The sequence below is a fragment of the Mytilus californianus genome, unplaced genomic scaffold (assembly GCF_021869535.1).
Source record: "Mytilus californianus isolate M0D057914Y unplaced genomic scaffold, xbMytCali1.0.p SCAF_11, whole genome shotgun sequence".
Classification (NCBI taxonomy): Eukaryota; Metazoa; Mollusca; class Bivalvia; order Mytilida; family Mytilidae; genus Mytilus; species Mytilus californianus.
In genome coordinates, this window is record NW_026262593.1 from 5,319,128 (window position 1) to 5,345,958 (window position 26,831).

General features: G+C 32.3%; 1 protein-coding gene across 1 annotated transcript; it reads right to left on the bottom strand.

The window, feature by feature from the left end:
- LOC127719435 (fibropellin-1-like) lies at positions 1 to 26,422 on the bottom strand. The gene is made up of 7 exons (XM_052225531.1): positions 26,245 to 26,422; positions 8,685 to 8,798; positions 7,970 to 8,142; positions 6,486 to 6,651; positions 4,561 to 4,683; positions 1,673 to 1,795; positions 1 to 390 (listed from the first exon to the last, which is right to left on the bottom strand). Exons 1-7 carry the CDS (start codon positions 26,306 to 26,308, stop codon positions 257 to 259), a joined length of 897 nt encoding a protein of 298 aa, XP_052081491.1. The 5' UTR covers positions 26,309 to 26,422; the 3' UTR covers positions 1 to 256.
- Between the last annotated feature and the right edge of the window lie 409 nt (positions 26,423 to 26,831).

Here is a 26,831-nt window from a genome sequence, read left to right on the forward strand (position 1 = left end):
AAAAATACAACATTTTTAATTGTATAAATATCTTTCCTGAATACAACTATAATATTCGGACAAAACACTATATTTGTTTATTTCAGGTTTATAATATTTTTTTATTTTAAATGTAGTGTACATTATACTTGCATTTTCAGAACTATTTAAATAATATAATTCTGTTCATTTTACGCTCTAAAAATTTGACTTTTGCCATAAGCAACTGAAAACATGAATATAATAAGTCTATACACGCGTGATTTCATGTGAAACCCTAGAGGCAATTGCTTTCGTCAGATCCGTCAAAGCAATCTTCGAATCCATCACATTTCAATTTCTTATGGATACACTGCCTGTCAGTAGAACATTCAAACTCCCACCAATTTGTGCAAGTGTTCCACGAGGGATCTGAAATATAAAACAAAGATAATGGAAACTCACATATATGTGCAGAAAACCCATTAATTCAGATTTTTTTTATGCCAGTTTAACAGGACACATGATGTCAAGGCCTGTAGTCACAAAACACATCGAGCTTCAGTGGGTGTGCAGAAAAAAATAAATCTAAATTCAGCCTTTTTTAGGTTTCTATTATATCGAGATAATAATACACCACAAGGCACTACCAAAAACAAAAAAGCGTACTGGGTGAAAGGGTCATCGTGAGGACAAAGTGCAGGAAGGATTTAAGTTCCTATTCACTAAATGTTGAGATATCCTTGAGGTGAACCGTTTAAAAGGCTTTGACAATAGAACCCTTAACACAAACAACATTCAACCAACAAAAAAGAAGGCTTATTTTAGTACCAATGTTTCTCCCATGTGTTTGAGAGAAATGATATCTGCTTATTGAAACACATTGAGGATAGAATCAGTTATGTTAATCTCAAAATACAATCAGCATCAAGAAGTGGTTAACAGGCATGATCATATATATATGTAACACCCCAAACGTGTCCATCCACCCAAACGTGTCCAATTCCTTAAACGTGTCCATTTCGCCCAATCGTGTCCGCAAACTCATATATCGTCCAGACATGTCCAATTTCTCTTCCCCCAAACATGTCCGATTATTTACTTCGCTCAAACGTGTCCGATTTTTTTCTCGCCCAAACGTGTCCGAAATTTTTATCCGCCGAAAGGTGTCCACTTTAAGACGCCACAAATTTTCGATACTTTTAACGCTAAGATGTTCACAGTAACGTCAGTTAGGTCTATGACAAAATCAAAATAAATAATGGGGTTCCAAACGAATGCAGATGTCGGGTTTCTGCTGGAGGGCCAAAAAAAAATCAAAACTGCTATCCAAGGACATCAATGTAATTTGGACACAATTCCCGAATATTGAAAAGATACGGAGTTAAAAGAAGAAAATCTAAACTGGAGAGACTTCGTTAAACTGCAGAGATGGTTAGAGGTCTAAAAATTTAAATTGAAGCTTTTTTAAATGTGCAACTTTATTTTGAGTAAACAAAAAAAATAATAATAATAAATAATCAATATGTGTGGTGAGAGCTGAGCTGTGGAAAACGTAGATTATAACTGAGATGGGGAAAAAATGATTTCATGCAGTGTGATACAAGAAATATCTCTTCAAGCGAGAAATTGATAACAGGCTACAGCCATAAGAGAATTTTCCTAAATTTTACAAACCAGAACAGACAGTTTGGTCAGTTTTATTGTCACTTACCTGTACAGATTGAGGCTAATTCATCAGAACCATCTATACACGTTCTATGTCCATCACATTTCCATTGATTGTGAATACACTGTCCTGATCTACAACGGAACTGATTTGTACCGCATGTGTTATCTAGAACAATAAAAAAATGGGTTTAACAATCTTGGTCACATAAGTTTTCAAAATTATGTTTTTTCCTGAAAACCAACTAGACTTAATTTTGCATGATATCTAATGACTTTATAATTTTTAATAAAAAAAAATACTCGTCTGAATAATAACTTTTTTTCATAGAAACTCACCTTTCATCATTGCTCTCAGAAAAAAGAAGCAATGTAAGAAGATGGTATGAAAAACGCAAATCGTTCAATGCAGTTAGAAAAAACAAAAATTCATAACATTTTCAATTAATTAAAAATTTGACTACCGCAGGGAAATCGGTTTACTACCACTAGATCAGTATCGCTGCTTATGAAAAGGACTCTCTGCGAGTATGAATCTTTCAGGAGCATGTAATTCGGTCCTGGTTAAAATTAATTGGTACATTGTAAGGGAAACCAGTAGACAATTTTAGCTTACCTTTTTACAAATGTCCGTATGTTAGATGTACAATTTTTCTCACAAAAAGAAGCACTTTTCATTCATAATGATGTATCTTATACACAGCCAAATTTTGTTCACCTGCATGTCACGCTAACCTAATGTAACGTTGATTTCTTGGTGAATTTCACTTCACGTAAAATTTGAGAGAAATTGTGCGCGTGAATAATTACACGTGACACTTTTCATGTGAAATGTACGTGAAAAATATTAATTGTTTCTAATTATAGAAAAGGATAACAGCAAACTTCAGCTTTTCAAAAATGTAATACTGTGTGATACTTGTTTCATATCCACCTTTAAAAGTGATTGTTAACTTAAGAACTGAATATTTTAACATGAAATGCACGCCAAAATGTTCACGTTGAATTTATGTGAATCGGATTAATTGTGATTGTCATGTGAAAATTTCACGTTAACTTAACATAAATCAAAGTTAATGCGAAATTCACATGCAAATGTTAATGTTAAATTTACTTGAATCAAACTTGAATTTTCAAAATAAATTTTACATTCCGTTTCTAGATTTAAACTTTTGTTGCAAGAATACAAATTACACGAATTGTATAAACACATACTGATATTTATTCCTCAATTTTTGAACTTTTTCCTTTGTGTCTCAAGATTTACATATAAAAGGTGTACAAATATCATCAAATGAGTATTAGATCTTTGAATTATCTCCCTTTAAGGTGGTAAAGATAAGATGAAAAAATGCTGGTTTTCAATTGTTTTTCCTATCTCATTCTGTATACACTTAACTAAAAACAAAACACACATAATTAAGTTATTGTAACAATTATTACAATTTTCTAACAAAAACTGGGTAAAAAGTATGATGTGCTTTATGACCTTGTGTGTTTCGAATGCGGATCTAGCTCAGATGCACAGGGAACACCTCCTTAAGTTCAGAGTCAAAACATAGATTTATCTTATGGAAAATATGTCTCAATAGGCGGCATCACAGAAAATATAGTCTTTGAATTTAAGGAACACATCATCCTGTTTGAAAAATCCTGGATGACTGTATCATGGACATTGATTTATTTCTCTCTATATGTTATATTTTTCTAAACAGACATCAAACAATTATGATACATGCTTTCATTCAGTTGGGAATTCATAAATTCAGAAAGAAAACGTAAAAAAAAGTTTCCAAACTTTTTAAATCATCTGGGTTGTTTTTCTTACAAAGTTAGCCATCTCAAGTATATTCTGATCTTACGATATGCAAAACTTTTACTTCAATTACGTTTTGAAATACTGTTTGCTATAGATTGGCAAAGACGTGTTTTAATTGAATGGGTTAATCATCAATGTCATTGATACAAATTGTCAATTTTTGTTTTCAAATTATCTAACATTGTTATAGAATTTGTAAAGCATACTCGAAAATATAAGTTCTTACATCTTACATTTTGTTGTTTCTTTACAAAACCTTGCCAAAAAAATAAAAACATATATTGTAACTATGTTAAAACACTTATTGCTATGCAGAGAACTGTTACTCAGACTAATTATTACAAGTGAAATAGAGCTTTGAAGCACAAATGTGTTTAAATATCAAAACATAAACATAAAAATAACAACAAGTGGGTATACAGAAAAGTCATAACACTACAGGGAGATAACTCTTTAAAAATCAGCTGAACGTTTTAATTACGTTCTATTGTTAAGGAAATGTTAAAGTAAGCTTCTCAATAATCAAAATAAGTGTTTGTCAAACTGCTATATATCCAATGAAATTTTTCTGATAAAGTGTGGTTCAAGTTTTTTCTATTTCTTATGGTTAATAATCTATCGTTTATTTAGTTTAAAATTGTTGGTTGCTAAACATTCAGGTGCTAATATTTGACGAATTATAAAGAAATGGTTTATGAAACTTGTACGTTGAATGTACTAACATTATTTTTTGGTTGATAGATATGTCTGGAGGACTGAAATGGGCTTTTCTTTACTTAAGTATAGGACCTATCACAAAAACAAGTACTGCCTTTGTAAAAGGGAATGAAAAGTATGCACATTAGAGTTATATTTAGTAACTGGGTTGATTTATTTTTCTTGTCAACAGGAGATTATCCCATTTGAACAATGTTTCATTGCCCATTACAAAAGCATTATACATCTGATACTAACTCTAATGTAACATAATGTATAAGTTATGTCGCTTTTCCGGACGTACCTTTTTATTAAGATTAACAAAATATTTTGAAGTGAAATGTTTCCATGATGGAAAACTCGTAGATCGGAGAACTTCTTGGCCAGACAACACATAAGAGCTTATTTAATTAACTTACTGTATTGGCAGTTTCGTTCATCATATCCATATGGACAGTCCGAAGATTCATCACAGAATTTGTGTGGCGATATACAACCATTTGATCTGTCGGCAGTACATCTTACCTGTCCGGGAGGACAGTCTAACAATATATAAATGAATAACTATGCATCAAAATGAAAACTTTAGGTTAGGGGAGGGTTGGCGCCTTCAAACGAGTTTAACCCCTCCAGATTCTGTATGTGCCTGTCCCAAGTCAGGAGCCTGTAATTCAGTGGTTGTCGTTTGTTGCTGTAATATATTTGTTTTTTGTTCATTATTTTGTACATAAATTAGGCCGTTAGTTTTCTCGTTTGATTTTTTTTACATTTGTCAGGTCGGGGCCTTTTATAGCTGACTATGCGGTATGGGCTTTTCTCATTGTTGAAGGCCGTACGGTGACCTATAGTTGATGTGTCATTTGTCTCTTGTGGAGAGTTGTCTCGTTGGCAATCACACCACATCTTCTTATTTTTATATTTAGGACTTATTTCTTCTTTTTTTAGCTGTTGTTGTATGCAATAAATCAGGATTAACTTTTTATACAACTGAAATGTATAATTTACAGTGCATTTTTACATTGCAACTTTAGGATGGCAATTCATGTATTCACAGCAGAGTACCATTGAAATATATACGTGAAAGACGAGTATTCAGCAAATTTGTATCGTTGTATTTGAAAATGCGTACTGAGGAATTAGTACCATACTTGATATTGGCGAAAATTTCCTCTTGTCGAATGTTTTTTTCTTCTTCAAATATTGACCTATGACAAAGAATCTCTAAAATTATCTAAACATATGTTTAAGAAAGCAAACAATAACCCAAAACTATAGGTCATGTATGATGTCATTTTCAATATTATTTTATTTTTGTTTTTTTAAATGTTTTATGCTTTCTTCTGACATTTTGTTCTTGGTTATTATTACGTACTGGAGTTACTGCAGCACTTTCTTATCTTATACCCTGCTACTTTCTACTGACGAGGAAAGGTAACACTAGGCCAACGAAAGCTCAATTATTAGTTCAGTCTAGGTGGCCGAGTGGTCTAGAGCGATGGGCACAGTGCAGGCGGTGTTGTCTCGATATCCCAATAGCATGAGTTTGAATCCCGGCGAGGGAAGAACAAAAATTTGCTTCCGCAAATTTGCAGAATTAATATTGTTGTGCTGATATTTAGAGTAGTATATATATGGAAGTCTATAAAAACGACCAAACAGCAAATTTAATAGGTATTGAATCGTTTAGAATTGGCGATGCTACACAAACAGTAAAAAATCAGAAATGTCTAAAGATTTGTGTAAAGATACTGATTTGAGATAGTACTATCTTACATCAGTATCATTGCACACATCTAAAGAAATTTATTTATATATATATATGAATTAACGGATATGTGGTATACGTCACTTAGACAGCAACCCAACAAAACAATAAAACCAATACGAGAATATCGATTTACACATACAATTTTCAATTATAGGCAAGTGTCTATACCATTAGTTAAGCTTGAACGCTCAGCTAAAGTTGAATTAATCACCAATAAATGAATGAATGTATTAAAGACTACCAAAAATCTCCACCAAGGAAAAGTATTTTGATGCAATCTACAACAGTCACAGACAGTGTCCATGATTTGATACATGCAAATTATTATATGCTCGAATTAAAGCATTTTTCATAGCTTAAACTCCACTATATTGATTTGGAACGGAGCTCGAAATTAGACCCTTATATTAGTTTCTTTTCTTCTGTCCTGTGTCGTGGAGATTTTCTCATTGTGTTAATTTCTCCTTACCATCACTCTTAGCCGGTACAGCGATTCAATCATCTTTGCACCATTTCAGTATAAAAACTGAGAGAACAGTTGACAAATAAGTAGATAATTGTAAATCTCATTCTTACCAAAACTTCTTGTAGTGTAACTGGCCTGGAAGCCAGACCGTAAATTCTCAAAATCGGATTTAAATGTAACCAACATGTTGTTTCCTCTCGTCTCTACTGTTCTTGGCTCATCATAATTGCCCAAACCTAAAATCATTACGTCGGATGTACGTGTGCCATCATAAACCTATTATAAATGCAAGCACATGAGTTAGAAACACTCTTTAAATAATAGTCCGAGTACTAATGTTACACCCTTTTTATCGTTTTTCAGTTTTACAAGGTTTTGTGAATTGCCTGTTTAAGTTTCTTAACTAAAATTCATGCACTAAACTCTTTATAAGAATCTCATATCTATAGCTATAAACTGTTCAATTGGTAGTTAGTCTGAAAGTTGGAGAATTTATTTGTATCTATGCTGTATACATTGTGTAATGTCTTAAGATTATACTAGAGACATCAATCAATATGCAATTCATATGATCGTATACGACTACGACTCATCAACTGAATCTAAAATGAGTTGCATGACGGTCGACACTAGTTGGTCATGCATTCTTAGCTTATTTTTGTAGGAAGGGTGCAAACTGTATCAAGACGACTGCTCGTTAATCATCTAAACAGTGCTCACGCCTAAGGAATGTTAGTATCTCACTTTACTTACTTTTCCTAAATATTTCATAATCACTCTTTTTTGCATTTGCATTTGCATTGAAACTATTTTCTAAGCAACATTTTTTTAAATCCATACATCAAATGCACCTCTAATTAAATAATAAGCATTTTTTTTATTTATTTATTTTTTCATACAGTTAAGAAGAAATTTCTTCTTTTACATTTCAGATCAAAAATCCAGTGCCATTTTTTAGCGCACGAAAATCCATTTTGCCCATATGCTTTTCCCTCTAAAACGAGCACACGGACCTATTTTCCCTTTTTCAAATTTGGGTTGAATTATATTTTAACATTGTTCGTTTTCAATTTTAGTATTAATTGAAATCTATTCATCTATTAGTGATAAGGACATGGATCATGTTTTACAATATCGTTATTTCATATTTGACTATCAACACTTTAAGGCATTAATTATATAAATATAAGACAAATAAAGGTCACTTGTCTAAATTTGCCGATTCCGTACCTCCATCTAACGGAGGGTAGCGAATTTCACCCGAGGATTGCCGATTGAAATAAATGTATGACGAAAAGGAATAACTGTCAGACATATTTTTTTAACTTTAAACTTTACACATGTTTACAGTTTAAATATGAAAATGTTAGTTAGCATATAGATTAAAGAAAGAAGCGGTATAAAAATGGACATGATGTATTAGAAAAATTATATCCCCTAACTCTAGCAATGAACCGATACATTGATTTATTTTATCCGATTTACAGTACATGCCAAACAATGTATGTGTAGTGTTTGCTAAAGAACGTACACATTTAGTTTACAAAAAGAAAGAAAAAAGAAGAAACGGAAAATATCCACCAAAAATACATACAAATAAAAATTCCAAATAGCTATGTATTTTGAGTTCAGTTAATGTCAGTTTTATTGTGTATCCGGCTGGAACACTGATGTAATAACGACACAGTTGCCTTCTTCGAAATGGATTTCGATATCTTGGAGTCCCAAAACTTCCCATGAGACTCGTGAAATGTCCTTCACAAGTGTCTGAAAGTAGTAATAAACGAAGATTACTTCACCAAACTAAAATATTTCATTTTAAACGTATAACTTCAACTGCGAATGACACCTATTTCGTGTATAATCTTCAAAATGTACATGTACTTCTTGTACGTTTCATAAAAAAACGTATGTCAGAAATTTTGATCAATTCTTAAACATAGAAAAGAACATTCACAATGGGGATTTCAATTTAATGCGAAACAAAAAAGTTGCAAATTACATGTTTCGACCGATATAAAGAAAAACAACATCAACATTCATCGCCACATTCGTCTTTTGTTGTTACAAGGAACAATAAATTATAATAAAGATTAATTAAATATTTCCATATGCCATTTCGATAGTATGATAGTGTCTGAAATAACAAATGAATACATCAAGCAATACTTCTGAAAGATTGTGATTGATATTATTCAAACGCGCCTTCAGCACGACCCTGCTGTCCGACATCACGAATACACGGTATATACATATAAAGAAAATTGAAAACGTTGTCATTTCGGAAGTGTTATATACTAAAAGTTTACCTGTTTCACATCTTAATCCCGTGTAACGCTGACTGCACGAGCATGTGTATTCCTCTGTAAGGTTGTTGCAAACACCTCCGTTTTTACAAGGATGTGAGCTGCACTCATTTGTGTCTGAAATAAACAAGTGAATACATGTTTCTTGATTTTTGAAAGATTTTGATTAATATTATACATTCTATTCAAACAAAAATACTTTCAAGGAAAAGTAAAAGCGTTGACCCATGATTCAAATTCATTGTAAAATTAGCTTTAAATATTATGGAAGATGTCAAAATTCACTTTTTTGAAAATATATACATTTCTTATTGGATGCAAAAAAGCTTTAAAATATTCCTTTCTTTATTTCTACTCTTCGAAAAAAAAAGTATGCTACATTTTTGCGATGGCAAATTAAATTTGTCGAAAGAAATTTCGCAAAATGTTAATAAAAAGAAATATGAGGTCCCTGGATATAAGTAAATTTATTAACTTGACGAAATTGAAATCGAATGAAAATCTGTTACTCTTTCTTGAGATATACAGGTTAATTTATTAATTTGGCAAAACTGAAATTGAATGAATATCTTTTACTCTTTCTTGAGATATATAGGTTAGTTTATTAATTTTGCAAAACTGAAATTGAATGAATATCTTTTACTCTTTCATGAGATATATAGGTTAATTTATTAATTTTGCAAAACTGAAATAGAATGAATATCTTTTACTCTTCCTTGAGATATAGGTTAATTTATTAATTTGGCAAAACTAAAATTGAATGAATATCTATTACTCTTACTGGAGTATAAGTAAATTTATTAACTTGACGAAACTGGAACTGAATAAATATCTAAGCAAATTAAAATTGAGATACATTTTCGGATAAATAAATTATTTTGTTTGCTATCATTTTTTATGATATAATGTGGTATGTCAGAACAAAAGTAAAATATATTTGTATGTTTACGTGAGATTTTTACGAATTAAATTCTCTAAGACCATTTATTCATTTTTATTTAGTTTTCTAAACAAGGACACATATTTTATCTAAATACCGATGTTTGTAAAAATGGAATGCTCATTGTGGCAGACCATAAGGTGACCAATAGTTGCTAACATCTACGTCCTTTAGTCTCTTGTGTAAAGTTGTCTCGTTGGCAATCATACCACATCTTCTTATTTCTATATGTGTTCGAAAGAACAATCGATTGTACATCTACACTGTAATGGTGGTAACTACGCTGCACTCTCCACAGAACTCAGTGCAGCAAATTTTTCATGCTTATGGATAGGTTCTTAGATTTTATTTTTATCATACAGAATGTCATTGAGGTTGAAATATCATAGGTCCAGATTACGTAAGACATATATAACCGGAAGGTAAATAAAGAAAAAGTGTAAAAAGCAAGAGATATTGAAATAATCCAGACACGAACTTTATTTATGTGATCATTTGTTGTTTCAGGTAACCAATTTTATTCGTGGTGGAATTACATGACACAATACGATGAAATATTTATATGAGGGTCTGGTTGGGGTTTACAGAATAGAGAATAATAGGCAAAAAGTGCAGAATAAAGGGCTAACAAATATAGAATAGAGAAGAAAGCCAAACAAATAAAGAACAGAGAGAAAAAGGCAAACAAATAAAGAATAGAGAATAATCGGAAAGAATAGAGAAAGAGCGCCAAAATAAATAAATAAAGAATAGAGAAAAATGGTCCTAAAATCAAAGTGTACAGAAATGAAGGACCCCCATCCAGACCCTCTTATATGATAATAATGGGAAAATCCCTGATTATAACGCAATTTACAGACAAACCAAGCATGTGATTGATTTTGAAATATTTGGACGACGAAGGCTATCCCTTTGTAGTTTCACAGTGTGTAATACGCTAGATGTTAAAATGAAATTTGTTTCATATAATTGTGTAGAGTTAATTCGTTAAAAAAATCTCACATGAAATACAAATCTATTTTACTTTTGTTCTGCAATACCACATTATAATATATAAAATAAAATAATAGCATACACAATATTCTATTAATCAGAAGATGTGTCTTAAGTTTCAGGAAAGTAGATACCCGCTCAGATATTCATTCAATGTCAGTTACATCAATTTAATAAGTTAAACTTTGCTTTTGTCTTAAAACTATTTGAATTTATAAAAACAAAAACCGCAAACACAGTGCAAAAAAGCCCCGTTTAAATATGTTGTCATTCATATTTAGATATGAGAAACAGTCTTACCCAAAATGAGTTGCCATAAACAAATATATTTATGTTGGTTATCAATTTTGAATACTAGTATCCTTTTTTTTACTAAAGGCTGCGGTGCATGCTTAATTTTGTCAAGTTATCACGTGTAAATGGTCATATAAGAATATAAATTTGTGGTATGATTGCCAATGAGACAACTTTTCACCAGAGACCAAATGACGTAACTTTAGCTACTATAGGTCACCGTATAGCTTTCAGCAATGAGCAAAACCCATACCGCATAGCAAGCTTTAAAAGGCCCCCACATGATATATCAAGTTCGACAGGTTTATGACATTATAGTGACATCACAATGATTTATCTGCAATTAAGTGCCCAGATTACAAATGTATTTCATCCTATTCATTATTAATATATTATATAAAATTGAGAATGGAAATGGGGAATGTGTCAAAGAGACAACAACCCGACCATAGAGCAGACAACAGCCGAAGGCCACCAATGGGTCTTCAATGCAGCGAGAAACTCCCGCACGCGAAGGCGTCCTTCTGCTGGCCCCTAAACAAATATGTATACTAGTTCAGTGATAATGGACGTCATACTAAACTCCAAATTATACACAAGAAACTAAAATAGTCAACATTATTTAAAACTGATTAAAAAAAGGCGGTAGATACCAAAAGGACAATCAAACTCATAAGTCGAAGAGAGACCGAAATAACCATGGCATAAACGAAACAAGAGTGCACACGCTGAAATGTCTCGCCTTCTTTACTAATCATTGATATTATGTTGATAGTCCTAAATATAAAGCTTTATTACAACTGTCACATAAACTTAACATTAACCAAGTAAACTAAACATTGACCAATGAACCATGAAAATGAGGTCAAGGTCAGATGAACCATGCTAGGCAAGCATGTACAGCTAACAATTCTTCCATACAACAAATATAGTTGACCTATTGCTTATAGTTTAAGAAAAACAGACCAAAACACAAAAACTTAACACTGAGCAATGAACCTTGAAAATGAGGTCAAGGTCAAATAAAACCTGCGTGACTGACAAATAGATCATAAAATATTTCCAAACACCAAATATAGTTGAACTATTGCATATAGTATTAGAAAAAAAGACCAAAACTCAAAAACTTATCTTTGACCACTTAACCATGAAAATGAGGTCAAGGTCAGATGACACCTGCCCGCTACACATGTACACCTTACAATCATTCCATACACCAAATATAGTAGACCTATTGCATACAGTATAAGAAAAACAGACCAAAACACAAAAACTTAACTATAACCACTGAACCATGAAAATGAGGTCAAGGTCAGATGACACCTGCCAGTTGGACATGTACACCTTACAGTCCTTCCATACACCGAATATACTAGACCTATTGCTTATAGTATCTCAGATATGGACTTGACCACCAAAACTTAACCTTGTGCACTGATCCATGAAATGAGGTTGAGGTCAAGTGAAAACTGTCTGACGAGCATGAAGACCTTGCAAGGTACGCACATACCAAATATAGTTATCCTATTACTTATAATAAGAGAGAATTTAACATTACAATAATTCTTAACTTTTTTTTCAAGTAGTCACTGAACCATGAAAATGAGGTCAAGGACATTGAACATGTGACTGATGGAAACTTCGTAACATGAGGCATTCATATACAAAGTATGAAGCATCCAGACCTTCCACCTTCTAAAATATAAAGCTTTTAAGAAGTTAGCTAACGCCGCCGCCGCCGCCGCCGGATCACTATCCCTATGTCGAGCTTTCTGCGACAAAAGTCGCAGGCTCGACAAAAACGACGAAAAGACAAACAACAGTCTAAGGAACATTACATAGAAAACTGAAGACAGAGCAAAACGAACCCCAACAAAACCCGGAGGTGATCTCAGGTGTTCCGGAAGGTTAATCAGAGCCTGGTCGACATGTGGCACCTGTCGTGTTGCTTACGGTAAGTAAAAATTCGGTGATAAGTTTCATTCGATGATGTTATAATCACAGAAAAAATGACGAGATTGTGAATACGACAATTGGGACATATCATATGTCATCTATGACAGTTATTCCATCACAGTCAACTAAAATCATGGTGACGTCCGTAAAACTTTTAAATGAATGACTTCAACTTTATCGCAAGGAAACCTTGGTTCAAAAGCTTCCTTGTAAACAGCAACCCTCTATCAAGGAAATAATGACATTGTTATGATATTGTGATTATTATATTTATTTATATTGGCTTAATTTGTTTTGTGTGGCCTTATAACATGTATAATATGTTTACATAATAATTATAGTTGTTTACATCTGTGCAGTTTAGAAATCACTGGAACAATCATAGATACAGATGGAATGATTAGAACTTTCTATATGACTTACATAATAATTCTGGAATGATCATAATCTACGATGTGTAATTTAAACTTCTATATTGTTCTAGAAGTTTCCGTGATAACTTTATATACAGTTACCAAAATTACAGATAGACATTAACAATCTTGTATTATCAAAATCCTCTCAGTTGGATTGACATTTTTATTTACGTTTATGTAAAGGCATATCTAATCCAACTAAAAAGAAAAAGAAAAAAATGAAACAAGTATGGTCAGATAATACAGTATATGAAACAAAAAGACAAATAAACTATATAGGAAATAAAATCAAGAATAACTTAAATGACAAAAGTTTAAAACCTAAATATTTTGAATTATGTAAAAAACTAAAAAAAAAAAATGATTAAACAGAAAAAAATTGAATATCACCAAAAACTTTATAAATCACTTTCAGATAATTTTAAAAATAATCCAAAAGAATATTGGAATGTTCTAAAGGCAATAAGAAAGAAACCAAATATTGAAGAAGATATTCCTGAAATTTTAATGAATGAAAATAAAATCATAAAACATTTTCAGGATCAGGGTACACCAGCATCATATGATAAATCCTTTGTAAATAAACTGGAACGTGAATTAAACATTCTAGAGGATAATATTGAATTGAATATGGAAACTGATGCACCAATTACATTTGCTGAGGTAAAACTGGTCATTTCAAACCTTAAAGTAAACAAATCAGCAGGTCCAGATAGAATTGTGAATGAAATACTCAAACATTCACAACCTGTGATAATTAATTCTATTGTAAAAGTTTTTAATTTGATTTTAAAGACAGGTAATTATCCAAATTCATGGAAATTATCTTTCATGATCCCTTTACATAAAAAAGGTGACAAGTTAGACCCTTATAATTATAGTGGAATGTCTCTTATGTAATCTACCAAAAAATTGTAATGTCATATTGAATAATAGGCTAATCAAGATTGTTGACAAACAATTAAGTGATTGTCAGTTTAGTTTCAGAGAAAATCACAGAACAGCCGATAGCATCTTTTTATTGAAGTCCTTGATTAATAAATATCTACATAAAGAGAAAAAAATGATTTATGCCTGCTTAATTTTATAGATCTGAAAATTTTAGCTTTTGATTCAGTATGGAGAACTGCTTTACTTTATAAATTATGCAAAATGGGAGTTGGCAGGTCTTTTTACAGAGTTATAAAACAACAATACTTATATACTAAATCATCTTTGAAATACAGATTTTTTTAATATTGCTAGAGGGGTTAAACAAGGAGACACCCTGAGCCCCACTTTATTTAATGTCTTCATAAATGATATTGTAAAAAATTTTGAGGGAAATGATTCAAGTCCCCTTAAGCTTATAAATAGTAAGGTGGGATGCCTCCTGTTTGCAGATGATCTTTTGATCCAGTCAGAATCGAAAGAGGGTCTTCAAAACAGTTTAAATAATGTTAAATTATATAGCAACAAATGGAAACTCTCTATAAATACAAACAAAACAAAATCCATGATTTTCTGTCAGTCCAAACAAAATGGTGAAACATCACATATTTACTATGAGAATGAAGCCATAGAGAGCGTATCAGAATATTCATTTTTGGGAATGTTGATAAAATGAAATGGAAATTTATCACAAAGTACCTTAGAGCTGACAAAAAAGGCAAAAAAAGTATTTTTTGCAATAAAATCCTATACTAAATCATTGAATAATCTACCTATAAAAGTAGCAAATAACCTTTTTGATTCTTTAGTAAAACCAAATATGACCTATAATTCAGAAGTAACATATTTGGATACATAGATTTCTTTTCATAGAGCCAAAAAACAGAGCCTTATCTTCAGGAAAACAAATTAATCAACTTGATTTTACAGACAAAACCCCTATTGAAAATATGCATCTTAAATTTTGTAAATCTACTCTAGGAATAAGAAAAAATGTATCCAATTTAGGAGCAAGAGTTGAATTAGGAAGATTGCCTATAGAATGTTTTATTAAAACACAAACCCTTTTATATTTAGCTAGACTATATAATAATAATATTAATCCATTGATAAAGGAAGCTTTTTCTCTAGCACAGTCTCTAGATTTGACTGGAACTTATTCATGGTGTACTAATGCAAAAATTATTGTTGAAGAGACCTTAATATTTTTTTCTAATTGTAAGGACATAAAAGATGTAAATAAAATAAAAAACGATATAAAGTTAAAAATGAAAAATAGATATGAAGATTTAATTGAAACTAAATTTGAAAACATTGATGATAAAAGTAAATTTTATCTATATAAAAAAACTTAAAAAGGATTGCAAACTAGAATCTTATCTAAATATATCTAATTTTCAGATAAGGAGATTGATCACTTAATTTAGACTAAGTGATCACTCCCTCTTAATTGAAAAGGGGAGATATTTTAAAATCCCAAGAGAGGAACGACTTTGTCATAAATGTAAAATACTAGAGAATGAGAAACATTTTTTACTCTATTGTGATTATAATAAAACACTAAGAAATGTAAATAATTTAAATGAAGAAGAAAAAATTCATTATTTACTAAATCCACCAACGCCTTTACAAACAAATAAGTTAGGATCCTTCTTGAAAAAGTCATTAGAACGGGGGGCAGGGGACTCTTAACAGCTTGTTTGTTTTTATAAATTTTGATGCTGTTTTTATTGTGTTTGTTTGATATGTATGTATATATGTTTATTGTATTAAAGGAGATGTGACATGATTTTTTTTTTTTTTTTTTTTTTGAAATAAATATTTATTTATACATAATTACCCCCAAAAAACATCGAAAGCAATATAATTATCGTTTAAATGGATAAAATATGAATTTAAATGTATCGATCTGTGGACATACTAATTATGCATATTTCAATCCCGGAAGTCACTCAGAACGAAGCTGTGACGTCAGTGGTTTCATCAATCATATTTGACTGACGGGTGTATAGGCATAAGGGGACGACCATTTGATATTCTGGGGGGGGGGGGGGGGGGGGGGGGGGGGCAGGAGGATTTTGAAAATAAATAACTCAGCCTTGATAATCACAAAAATAAATGGTTTGTTCTGTGGTAGTTTGAAAAAAAATTACCTGACTTGCAATGTATTGAAAATAAATAACTCAGCAGGTCTAATCGAAAGTATGAGATGGCACCAGATTCTTCATAAATTCATCTTTTTTCCAAAAAAAAAATCGAGAAACACTTCCCATATCTTTTAAATTAATAATAAAAGTATAAATATTATTTAAATATACTTGCTGTGACCTATAATGGTTTACTTTTATAAATTTTGACTTGGATGGAGAGTTGTCTCATTGGCATTCATACCACATCTTCTTATATCTATTGAAATGTCAGAAAATTGGTTTCATTTAACTTGAGGTTAATTGTCTCAGGAACACTTACCTCACTTTTATTAAATCAGGGCCGTAACTACATTGAGACAAATGCCTCATGTAGGAAATTTCAAAACCAAACGCTTGTCTCCATATCAAATTGTGTTCACCGTGAGGCCTTGCAAGAAGCAAGTTCTGTTCTCCCTCAGACGTAGCCCCTGACTTTTCGGGATCAATGTTTCTTATTTATTTGTCTTTTGTTCATTGATTGCCCTTCTGTATTCTGTTAGTGTTGCATTCATTTTGTAATTTAGTAATTTTATTATTAACTTGATCATGAGTTTAAAAAAACACAGCAGCCACATACTTAACTATGTGAATTACATTTTTGCTTTATCATGCATATTTGTCTTTTGATGTTGTTCCTAGAAACTTAAGTCTTACACTGAATCTATAAGGTGATTTTGCTTTGAGACCAAAATATTGTCATAAAATTATTAAAACAGAACTTGCATTTTCAGTTTAAGAAAGGGTCTGGGGAACACCCAGAAGGCATGATTTTGCATCATTTGTTCTATAGCTTCTTGGGCCTTCAGCGGTTCAAAAACCCTTCAAAAAAAATTTTGCCTCGCTCCGCTCGGCAAAACATGTTTGCCAATACTTTTAAAAGAGCCTTAGTTACAAACAAACTTTAATACTGTGTATGTATGCAATACATGTATATGCATTGGGGAATATAGGAGATTCATTTCTGCAGAGGATAATAATTAATTCTGATTAAATGGTACATAATGACTTGACTATACATGAATTATTTATAATAAACAAATAATTTAAAAATTGTATGTTTTCGAATATATAAATATAGTTGTGAAAATAAATAATCAGTCCCTTGCTTTAATGAAAATGAAAAATCTTGCTTCAATAGTGCAGAAAATAGATAATCTGTCCTCTTAGTTTACAAAAATAAATAACCGATCCAAAACAAATCCTCCTGGCCCCCCCAGAATATCAAATGGTCGTCCCCTAATTAGCGCAATTTCATTTTCGAATATCTTCCAACAAAACCCATGACAGTGATTAAAAATGGTTCTGTGTGCTGCCAGTGGATGCAACAATAAGCATAAGAAGGACAGTTTAATTAGTTTTTTCCGTTTTCCGAGTAACCCGCAAACCAGGAAGGCGTGGACACACTATTGTAAGAGATGGGACTTCCTACCAAGCACTGGTCATAGACTTTGTTCCGCCCACTTTACAAATGCATGTTACGATCGTGACCCAGAAGTTATGAAGAATCTCGAGGGCTGTCCTACCATGAAGCCAAAACTCCGTCCAAATGCGGTACCTGACATTCCATTGACACAACCAACAACAGCTGAGCCAAGGCCACCTATACCTAAGCGGGGAGCTTATGAGAAGCGGAGAAAGGCTGACGTAAATATTTTTTTTTTTTATCTTCGCAAATATTTTTTTGCGTCCCTTTTTAATAATATTATTTTTTATAATTTCGTCATATTTGTGTATAGCCCAATATATCTCAGTGTTTAAAATTTGGTATCGTGTACCTCCTTACTGTACCTCACTACCTGTTCACGTGTGCAGGTGTGTACACTGAAATTGGACATACATCCATAAACATCGATCAGAAGTTACAGGTATACTCACACTTTATCCGCAATGCTGGGTTACCTTTTGAAGTTGAAAGCTACAGGTGTCATGCCCCCAGGTGATGATAGATAAGACATAGGTAATACGCAATATTGCGTAACATGCGTCGAATCTGTGTACATCCATGATCACCTGCTGGGTGCACAGGTGAGGTTGGAAAATAGACTAGAGCAAATGTTACAGACATAAGTTACGTAATGCATATCTGTTTTACCTGTTGGAATAAACAATACCCGACTGTCGGTTATGGGGTTTTACAGAATAGAGAAAAAAGGACTGACAGTGCAGCTTAAAAAGGGAGGGATAGGAAATAATGGGTTGCTGAATTTACTTTGTAAAGAATGGAGTATAATAAGCAAAATGAATAGACAATAAAGAAGAAATGTTTTTAAAGTAAGAAAAGAATTAAAAAAAACCCTGGAAAATTAAAAATTTAAATCCCTGTCAGTCTCCATAACTAAAACATAACCTGCAGTAGGTACATAGATTCTAATAAAAATTAGGCATGTATAAAAGGTGTATTGCAATTAAGTTTTTATTATTTACCCTTATTATTTTATTTATTTATGGAAAATCATTTTATTTCTTTATAAAAAAAATTGTGAAGAGATGCCAAGTCATACTATCAAAATGATAGACCATTGATGCAAGGTTATTGAGGTGAAATATGCAAAAGGTGACTTGAATGAAAAACAAATATTTTGGCTAGTGTATGTATGCAGGCCTTTATATTGCATAAGACATGAAGCTGAATAATATAGTTTTAACTTAAATAATAGAAATAAATCCAATTGATACAGACCTGGGCGTAGTAGATAATGTATAAGTATAGACTGAAGATATACACATTATAACAAATATCACAACAACAAAAAATCAGTACTCCTAGAACATTTTCAATGGGATGATTATGGAGGAGACAAATACATGAATATATTTTACTGTTTCAAAACTTCTTTAAATATTACTTTTAATACTCCCCCTGTTATGTCATACTTATTACACATGTATTGGGGGCTGCTTCAGTAATTCAAATTTCACACCCAACATACTTGGTTAGGTGATAGGTAATTTATTACCTCTCTTTTTGTCTTATTTAATGTAATTCAATTACCTGTTAAACTCAAACATTTTTAAGAAATATATCTTGATTTATGGTGAAATAATTGTTATAGTACTGATATATTTCTAAACAGATCTCTATATATGCATTCTAAATTTTAAAATGTGCATTATATTTCATATTGTGTTTATACGTGTATGTATGTGGTGCGACTATAATAAACTATAATAAACTTTTGAACTTGAACGCTACATTTAGCAAACTAACTAATTTAAATTATTAAATTAATATCTAAGAACCAATTTATTAGTGGTAAATTTGATTGCTAATCAGACAACTATTCATGAAAGCTCAAATAAAATGGAGTTAAGAAGTTAGGTATATTTCTCTGTTTTTGATTTCATTATAATTGTAATTTAAGACCACATAATTATTCAGAAATGCAATTGACCATTGTGTGACCCAAGACGTATTTATATGTCTTAATTAATTATCACAGTAATTAAAGTTCTGTAAAACTAAATTAACAACAAACATTTATTCTTTGCAGATCCTACAGCTTGCATATTGCTTGAAAGATCGTCAATGTCGGACTCTTCGGATGACGAATTCATATCTTCTACTTGATTATTTTCAACAAGTAACGGCTCAAACTGATATGGTCGAATATCTAAAGTTTGAGAGTTGTCTAACTCGAATAATTCAAGCCCTTTCCGTGTCCGATTTTCTCCCACACGAGGGTCCATATTGAGACATTTTCTCAGCTTGTATCCACTGACGTCATCACGATCACGTGACCGGTATCTAATTAAAAATCAAAGATTACGACTAGCGCTGGATTATTTGACCATAAAAAGGCCGTTTAATGAGGTTTTGACAAGAAAATTTATTAAAATATGTTTTTTGACCAATATTAATTAATTAATTAAAAAAATATTTAAAAAAAAAATTGTGTCACGTCTCCTTTAATACATGTTGGTCACAAACTGTAAAGTTTATACGACAATAAAATATTTGATTTGATTTGATTTGTTAATAACATACTAGATTGTGACTTATTGGACGTAATATTCTGTTTGGTTCCCGCAACAGTGATGAGAAGAATTCCGGATAAAGAAAAGACAAAAGATCGGACATATATTTTGACAGTTAAGTTGACATTTCTATTTGTATACTACTCAGTGGCGGATTTACCGGGGGGGCACAGGGGGCACGTGCCCCCCCAGTCAGGGTCACCAAAAAAATTTCTAACATAGTTTTATTGCTACAGTATCTGCTTATCTAGATATCTAGATCGAAAATCAAGACACAGCTTGATTTGACTTCCTAAACTGGTCATTAATTAACCCCAGCTTCAACATGTGTGATTTATGACAACTTATCGATGGGTGTGTAAATATTGACACCTTTGTGTAATGTCTATATCCAAAAGCATTTATGTAAACTACATGTACATGTACATGCTGATTGGAATTAATACGAATATATTTATTGGTTTCTAATACAATATTACAGGATCAAGATCGATTAACAAGTGAAATCTTCTGATCAGGAAAGAAATTACCAACTAAAATCGGTCTTAAAAGAACTGTAAAAATAGATGTTTAGTATCGATATGAGATACGTCTTTTTTACCAAACACTCATATTGTATACGGCTCCTGGGGAATGTGCCTGTCTCAGAACAGTCTTTTTCGGACTTTATTAAACAACAAACGATTTTTTCAATGCATACAGCAATTTTTTTTTAAACTGAATATGTCGTGTTTTTCCCCCCTTATTTTTTTTATGGAAACAGAACCTCCCCCTCCACAAAACATGAATGGTCTGTGCCTTATATATAATCATTAATAAAATGATATTGTATCTTAGAAAACCTACTTATATTTGAGATGAAGAACAGTAATAAAAGCTTATATTGTGTGTTTTTTTGCTGTGCCTGTACTGATTTTGTGTCTCGGATGGATACCCCATATCCTTTGTTTTTCTATTATAGTACAGTAATTTGTGTATATTTTTTCTTGTTTTAATTACCATGTATGAGGGTATGAATCGGTTACCGTGAATGAGGGTATGAATGGTTTACCTTGAATGAGGGTATGAATGGGGTTTACAGATAAGAGAATAATGGTCAAAAAGTTAAGGCTAAAAAAAAATGGGCACAAACAATATAGAAAACAGATTAAAGCTATGATGAACTGTAAGGAATAGAGGACAATTGGCAGCAAATAAAAGACTAGAAAGAAATGGACCTAAAAATAATGAATAGATATAAAAATGAAGACCCGACATCACCCCCCCCCCCCCCCGCCGGGCAACGACCACCATCACCCCCAATACATGACACCACCACCACCACCACCCCCCCTCCCGGGCAACGACCACAATCACCCCCAATACATGACACCACCACACTCGCTTATATACATATATAAAAAAAAATCTTTAATTTTGGTTTCATGGTGCCCCCCCAGACATCGAGGTTCTGGATCCGCCCCTGACTACTTCTTGCAAACTTGTGTATAATAAATCTTGTTAAACTTTATTATTGATTTGTGTCTTTTGTTGGCTACAATTTAAAGAAATTGGGGGCTCGTCCGAGAGAACGTTAATATCAGATTAAATTTTGTTTTCAGTATTTTTATTGAATTATAATTAGCCAACATAATTCAACAAAATGGCATTTGATGCTGGTAAATTTTTGAAAACGCCAGACCTGAAAGGGTTCGATAAACTAAAGAAAGAAGAATTAGTGTTGCTTGTTTAACATCTACACATAGGTTTAAGAGAATCTAGGAGAAAACAAATTATAAAAAAAATGGTAATAGACAATTTAGTTGACTCAGAAATTTTTGGTGAAGAGGCTCTTGAACTCAAGGTCGAAAAATTGATTTTAAACATATTTTATTCATAAAGATATGAAAAGGATTGAGCAACAGGCACAGCATATAAAAGCTCTCTCCATATTACATGTACAAGGTATAAATCAAATTTTAACATCTGTATTTAAAATAATACAATATAGTGGAAAATGCATGCTACTTATGAGCACACACAAGCAAATATATATTTACAGTGTTAATTACTAAATGTTTAGTACATTTAAGTATGTAGGCAATTAATCATCATTTATTCAAGTACCTTGAGACATGTAAATATCCTTAATAAGTCATTAGAAAAATATATATAAGGTTTGGTAGAGATACTAAGCTTACTTAGTGGAATAAATGAAATATTGTTGAAGGGAAAAAGGAAAGAAATGAAAAAAGAATAATAATAAATAAACTCTAAATAAAGCAAAAATAAAGAAAATTTCAAACAAAACGGTGAGTGTCACTGATATATTCTGAACAGATTTTAAAATAGTAATATTCATATCATATGACAATAATCTGTTTCCAAAAAGTAATAAGTCAATATTTATGTCAACATTATCAACAATTGAATATAGAATCAAGTAAAATCTGTCTAACATCATTGTACTTAGGGCAAATAAAAAAGAAAAAGGTCGAAAATGTTGATGCTATCAAATTAAAACAGCTTGAATAGGAACATGAACCTTAATTAAAACAATTAGAAAAGGAAGATGAATTTAAATTAAAACAATTGGAAAACGAAGATAATTAAAACAATTGGAAAAAGAAGAAAGACAGGCAGAACTTGAAATGAGGGAAAGTTTAGAGATGGAGAAAATAAAAATTGAAATGGTCAAAGAAGAAAGCAACACTAAAGTAGTGTCGAAATCAGAACATTTATATTTTGATGCAGCAAAAAACATACGTTTGGTTCCCAAATTTTGTGAAAAAGTTGATAAATATTTTCCACAGTTTGAGAAAAATGCTCAAAATTTGAATGGCCAAAGCCTTATTGGTCTACAATGCTGCAAAGTGTTTTTGGGGGTACGGCCGCTGAAGTTTACTCTGCACTTTCATCAGAAAGTAGTTCTGATTATGACACGGTAAAACAGGAAGTTTTGAAAGAGAAGCTTATAGACAGAAATTTAGATCTTATAAAAAGTGAGATTTACAAACCTATGTTGAATTTGCTAGGGAAAAAAAAAGATATATTTGATAAATGGCCTACCTCAAAGAAAATAGATAACAATTTTGATAAAATAAGACAATTAATGCTATTAAAAGAGTTCAAGCAGTGTGTTCATTTAGACTTAAAATCACATTTAGATGAAAAAACTGTTGAGACATTGGAAGATGCAGCTGTTGTTTCCGATAATTATACCAATTCACATAAAAAAGTTTCAACGGTCAAAATTTTAATACTTCAAACGGAAATTGCTAAAATCAAAGTACTGAGCGTATTGATAGTAAGCCTTTTGCATAGAATAAGAGTCAGTCTAATTATTATATGTCTGGTCCAAAATTTGATACTTCAGAGAAGAAGTCACTGAAGAAGAATGAATGAGATAATAAGCCAAAGTCCAGTGCTTGTACGACACCCCTTGTTACCAATAAGTTGGAATGTCCTGCGAGTCGGGCTTATAAGTCCAGTTTTTGTGATTACATGGAGGATTATAAACCCTTTATGTCTGATGGGTTTGTTTCTATTGTTGATAATACTACTCCTCAGCCTATTAAGATTTTACGGGACACTGGAGCTTCTCAGACTTTATTGTTAGAAGGTGTGTTGCCTTTGTCCGAGGAGACTTCTGTTGGTGCCTCCGTTTTGTTACAAGGTGTAGAGTTAGGTTGTATAGATTTCCCCCTCCATCGTATTTATCTGAAGTCAGATTTGATTCCTGGACCAGTTGTTGTGGGTAATCATCCTAATCTTCCTGTTGAGGGTGTTTCATTATTATTAGGAAATGATCTAGTTAGGAACAAAGTGGTTCCTGAACCAGTTGTTACCAGTGAACCGGTGATGGATGTTAAATCACCTGAAGATTGCCGACATTGAAGATCCCGGTAGCTCAGAGAAGGCCATAGTAATACCACCTAGTACTAACAAGAATGTAATTATGCCATGGCCAGACGTAAACAGCCATTCATTAGACCGAAGGAAATTTGTTGAAGAACAGAATAAAGACCCTGAGGTTCTTCAGCTCCGCAACAGGGCTCAACCACAGAAGGAAGCAGACAAAGTGGCTGAATGCTATTACCATCAAGACGGCATTTCAATGAGGAAGTGGAGGCCCCTTGCTGCTATCCCAGATGAGGAATGGAGAGTGGTATACCAAGTGGTGGCGCCTAAAGTCTAAAGACAAGACATTATTGGTCTTGCCCATGACACCCTCTTGGCTAGACACTTAAATATAAGGAAGACTTGCCTAAAGATATTGCTGCATTTCTACTGGACCAGACTTAGAAATGATGTCACAGAATACTGTAAATCATGCCATATATGCCAAGTTGTTGGTAAGACTAACCAGAAAATAGCACTAACACCACTTCTGCCAATTCCAGCCTTTGAAGAACATTCTAGCAGAGTACTAATTGACTGCGTTGGACCTTTACCAAAGACCAAGACTGGAAATGCGTATTTATTGACGATCATGTGTACATCCCCGCGCTTTCCTGAGATTATTCCGTTAAGAAATATCAAGACACCAACTATTGTCAAAGCTCTAATTAAATTTTTCACGTTAGTAGGACTTCCTAAGTCTACAAAGTCCGACCAGGGTTCAAATTTTATGTCAGGTTTATTACAGCAAGTCTTGTACCTGCTAGGGACTGCTTAGACTGGTTCCCGATCGCAATATTCAGTATGTTACACATATACCAATGTGACAGCGTATGGCTATTAGCTAATACCTGGAACGTAGTACCGGGAACCAGGATAGGGACTGCTCAGTATAGGTCCAGTGCTTATCATCCAGAATCTCAAAGTGCCTTAGAACGTTTTCATCAAACAGTTTCCGTGACAACTATATATACAGTTACCAAAATTACAGATAAACATTAACATTCTTGTATTCTCAGAAGTTCTCTCAGTTGGATTGACATTTTTATTTACGGTAATAACATACTAGATTGTGACTTATTGGGTGTAATATTCTGTTTGGTTCCCGCAACAGTGAAGAGAAGAATTCCGGATAAAGAAAAGACAAATGATCGGACATATATTTTGACAGTTAAGTTGACATTTCTATTTGTGTAATACTTCTTACAAACTTGTGTATAATAAATCTGGTTAAACTTTATTATTGATTTGTGTCTTTTGTTGGCTACAATTTAAAGGTGATTTCTGGCCGTAACAATAGGAAACGCAAGCTCTGTAATATCGAATCAACTGGGAGATATATTCTCCATGTACAGGCGCTGCTGGAATGTTGCTACATAGAAATGGAAAGTTCACACAATTGGAAAGCTAAAATCATCTCCTTTGTCATAAAGTTTTGTTTTCAAACGACACTTATTGTCAATTTCTCGATGTAAGTTAAGATATGAGGCAGACTTAGTTGTATCTGTGGTATCCTTTATTTCAAGTTCGAAGGGATAGATGCGTTTAACATAGTCTCCAAACTTCGATTGATAATCCTTTCATAGAACAAGATATGTGTATCTACGTTGGCAACTCTTTTTAATAAAACAAAGTTGAACTAATTCTTTTAACTTGTCTTTGAGTCTAGAATAAGGAATACTGGTGTTAAGGGTAGAGAAATCAAATGTTTTGTATCATAAGGCACACACCCGAAGTTTTAAAACAAAAATACGGATGGTTTTAATCATGATGATTCAAAACGAGAAATTGTTTTAACATACTAGAATTAGATTTCTTTACATCAATTCAAAATGTATCGATATCACGGTGACGCATTAGTTCATACAAATCAATAATTACATTACATATAAGTACTTGATACAAAATGTGCTTCGGACAACACTTTTGCATTTACAGCCCAATAGAATTGCAAAAAGAAGCATTCAATTCTTAAATAAATATTTACTTACCCTCTACCAGTAGTGCTTTGCTAATACAAAATATATGAGTAATCAAGATCACATTCAAAAACATTTTGAATAATGGATGGCACCCTCTTCTATGTTATGCCTATATACATATACACTTTTGACAAAGAAATTTTCAACGACCTGTCATGATCAACCCACGCACGAAATGCCCCATATTTTATGTAAGTAAGTTATTAAACTTTAATTAGTCACTTTCGAAGGAGAACAGGATGAACGAAGGAAAGGGCAATTTTGATTGAGTTCAATTTTCAGAAAACAAAACCTGGTTGGATTTTCCATATCTATAAAAGTAGTCACATAATTATAATGAATTAGGCCAAGTTGGAAGCTTACTGGAAACCTAAATTAAATAAGTGTCCTTACAAACAACGTTATCTTGCAGGTTCTGCTAAATGCTCCACAAAACCTCTTTCCAAATTATTATGATCTATTTTATCAGTAAGGAAACCCGAGCTTTAGAGTTACTGTGAAACTACCCACTCTATGGATGGTGTGAATCAGATGTGGATACAAGAAAATTCAAAAGATGTGTTAGAGTTCTTATAATTTAAGGTGGTACCTAACAC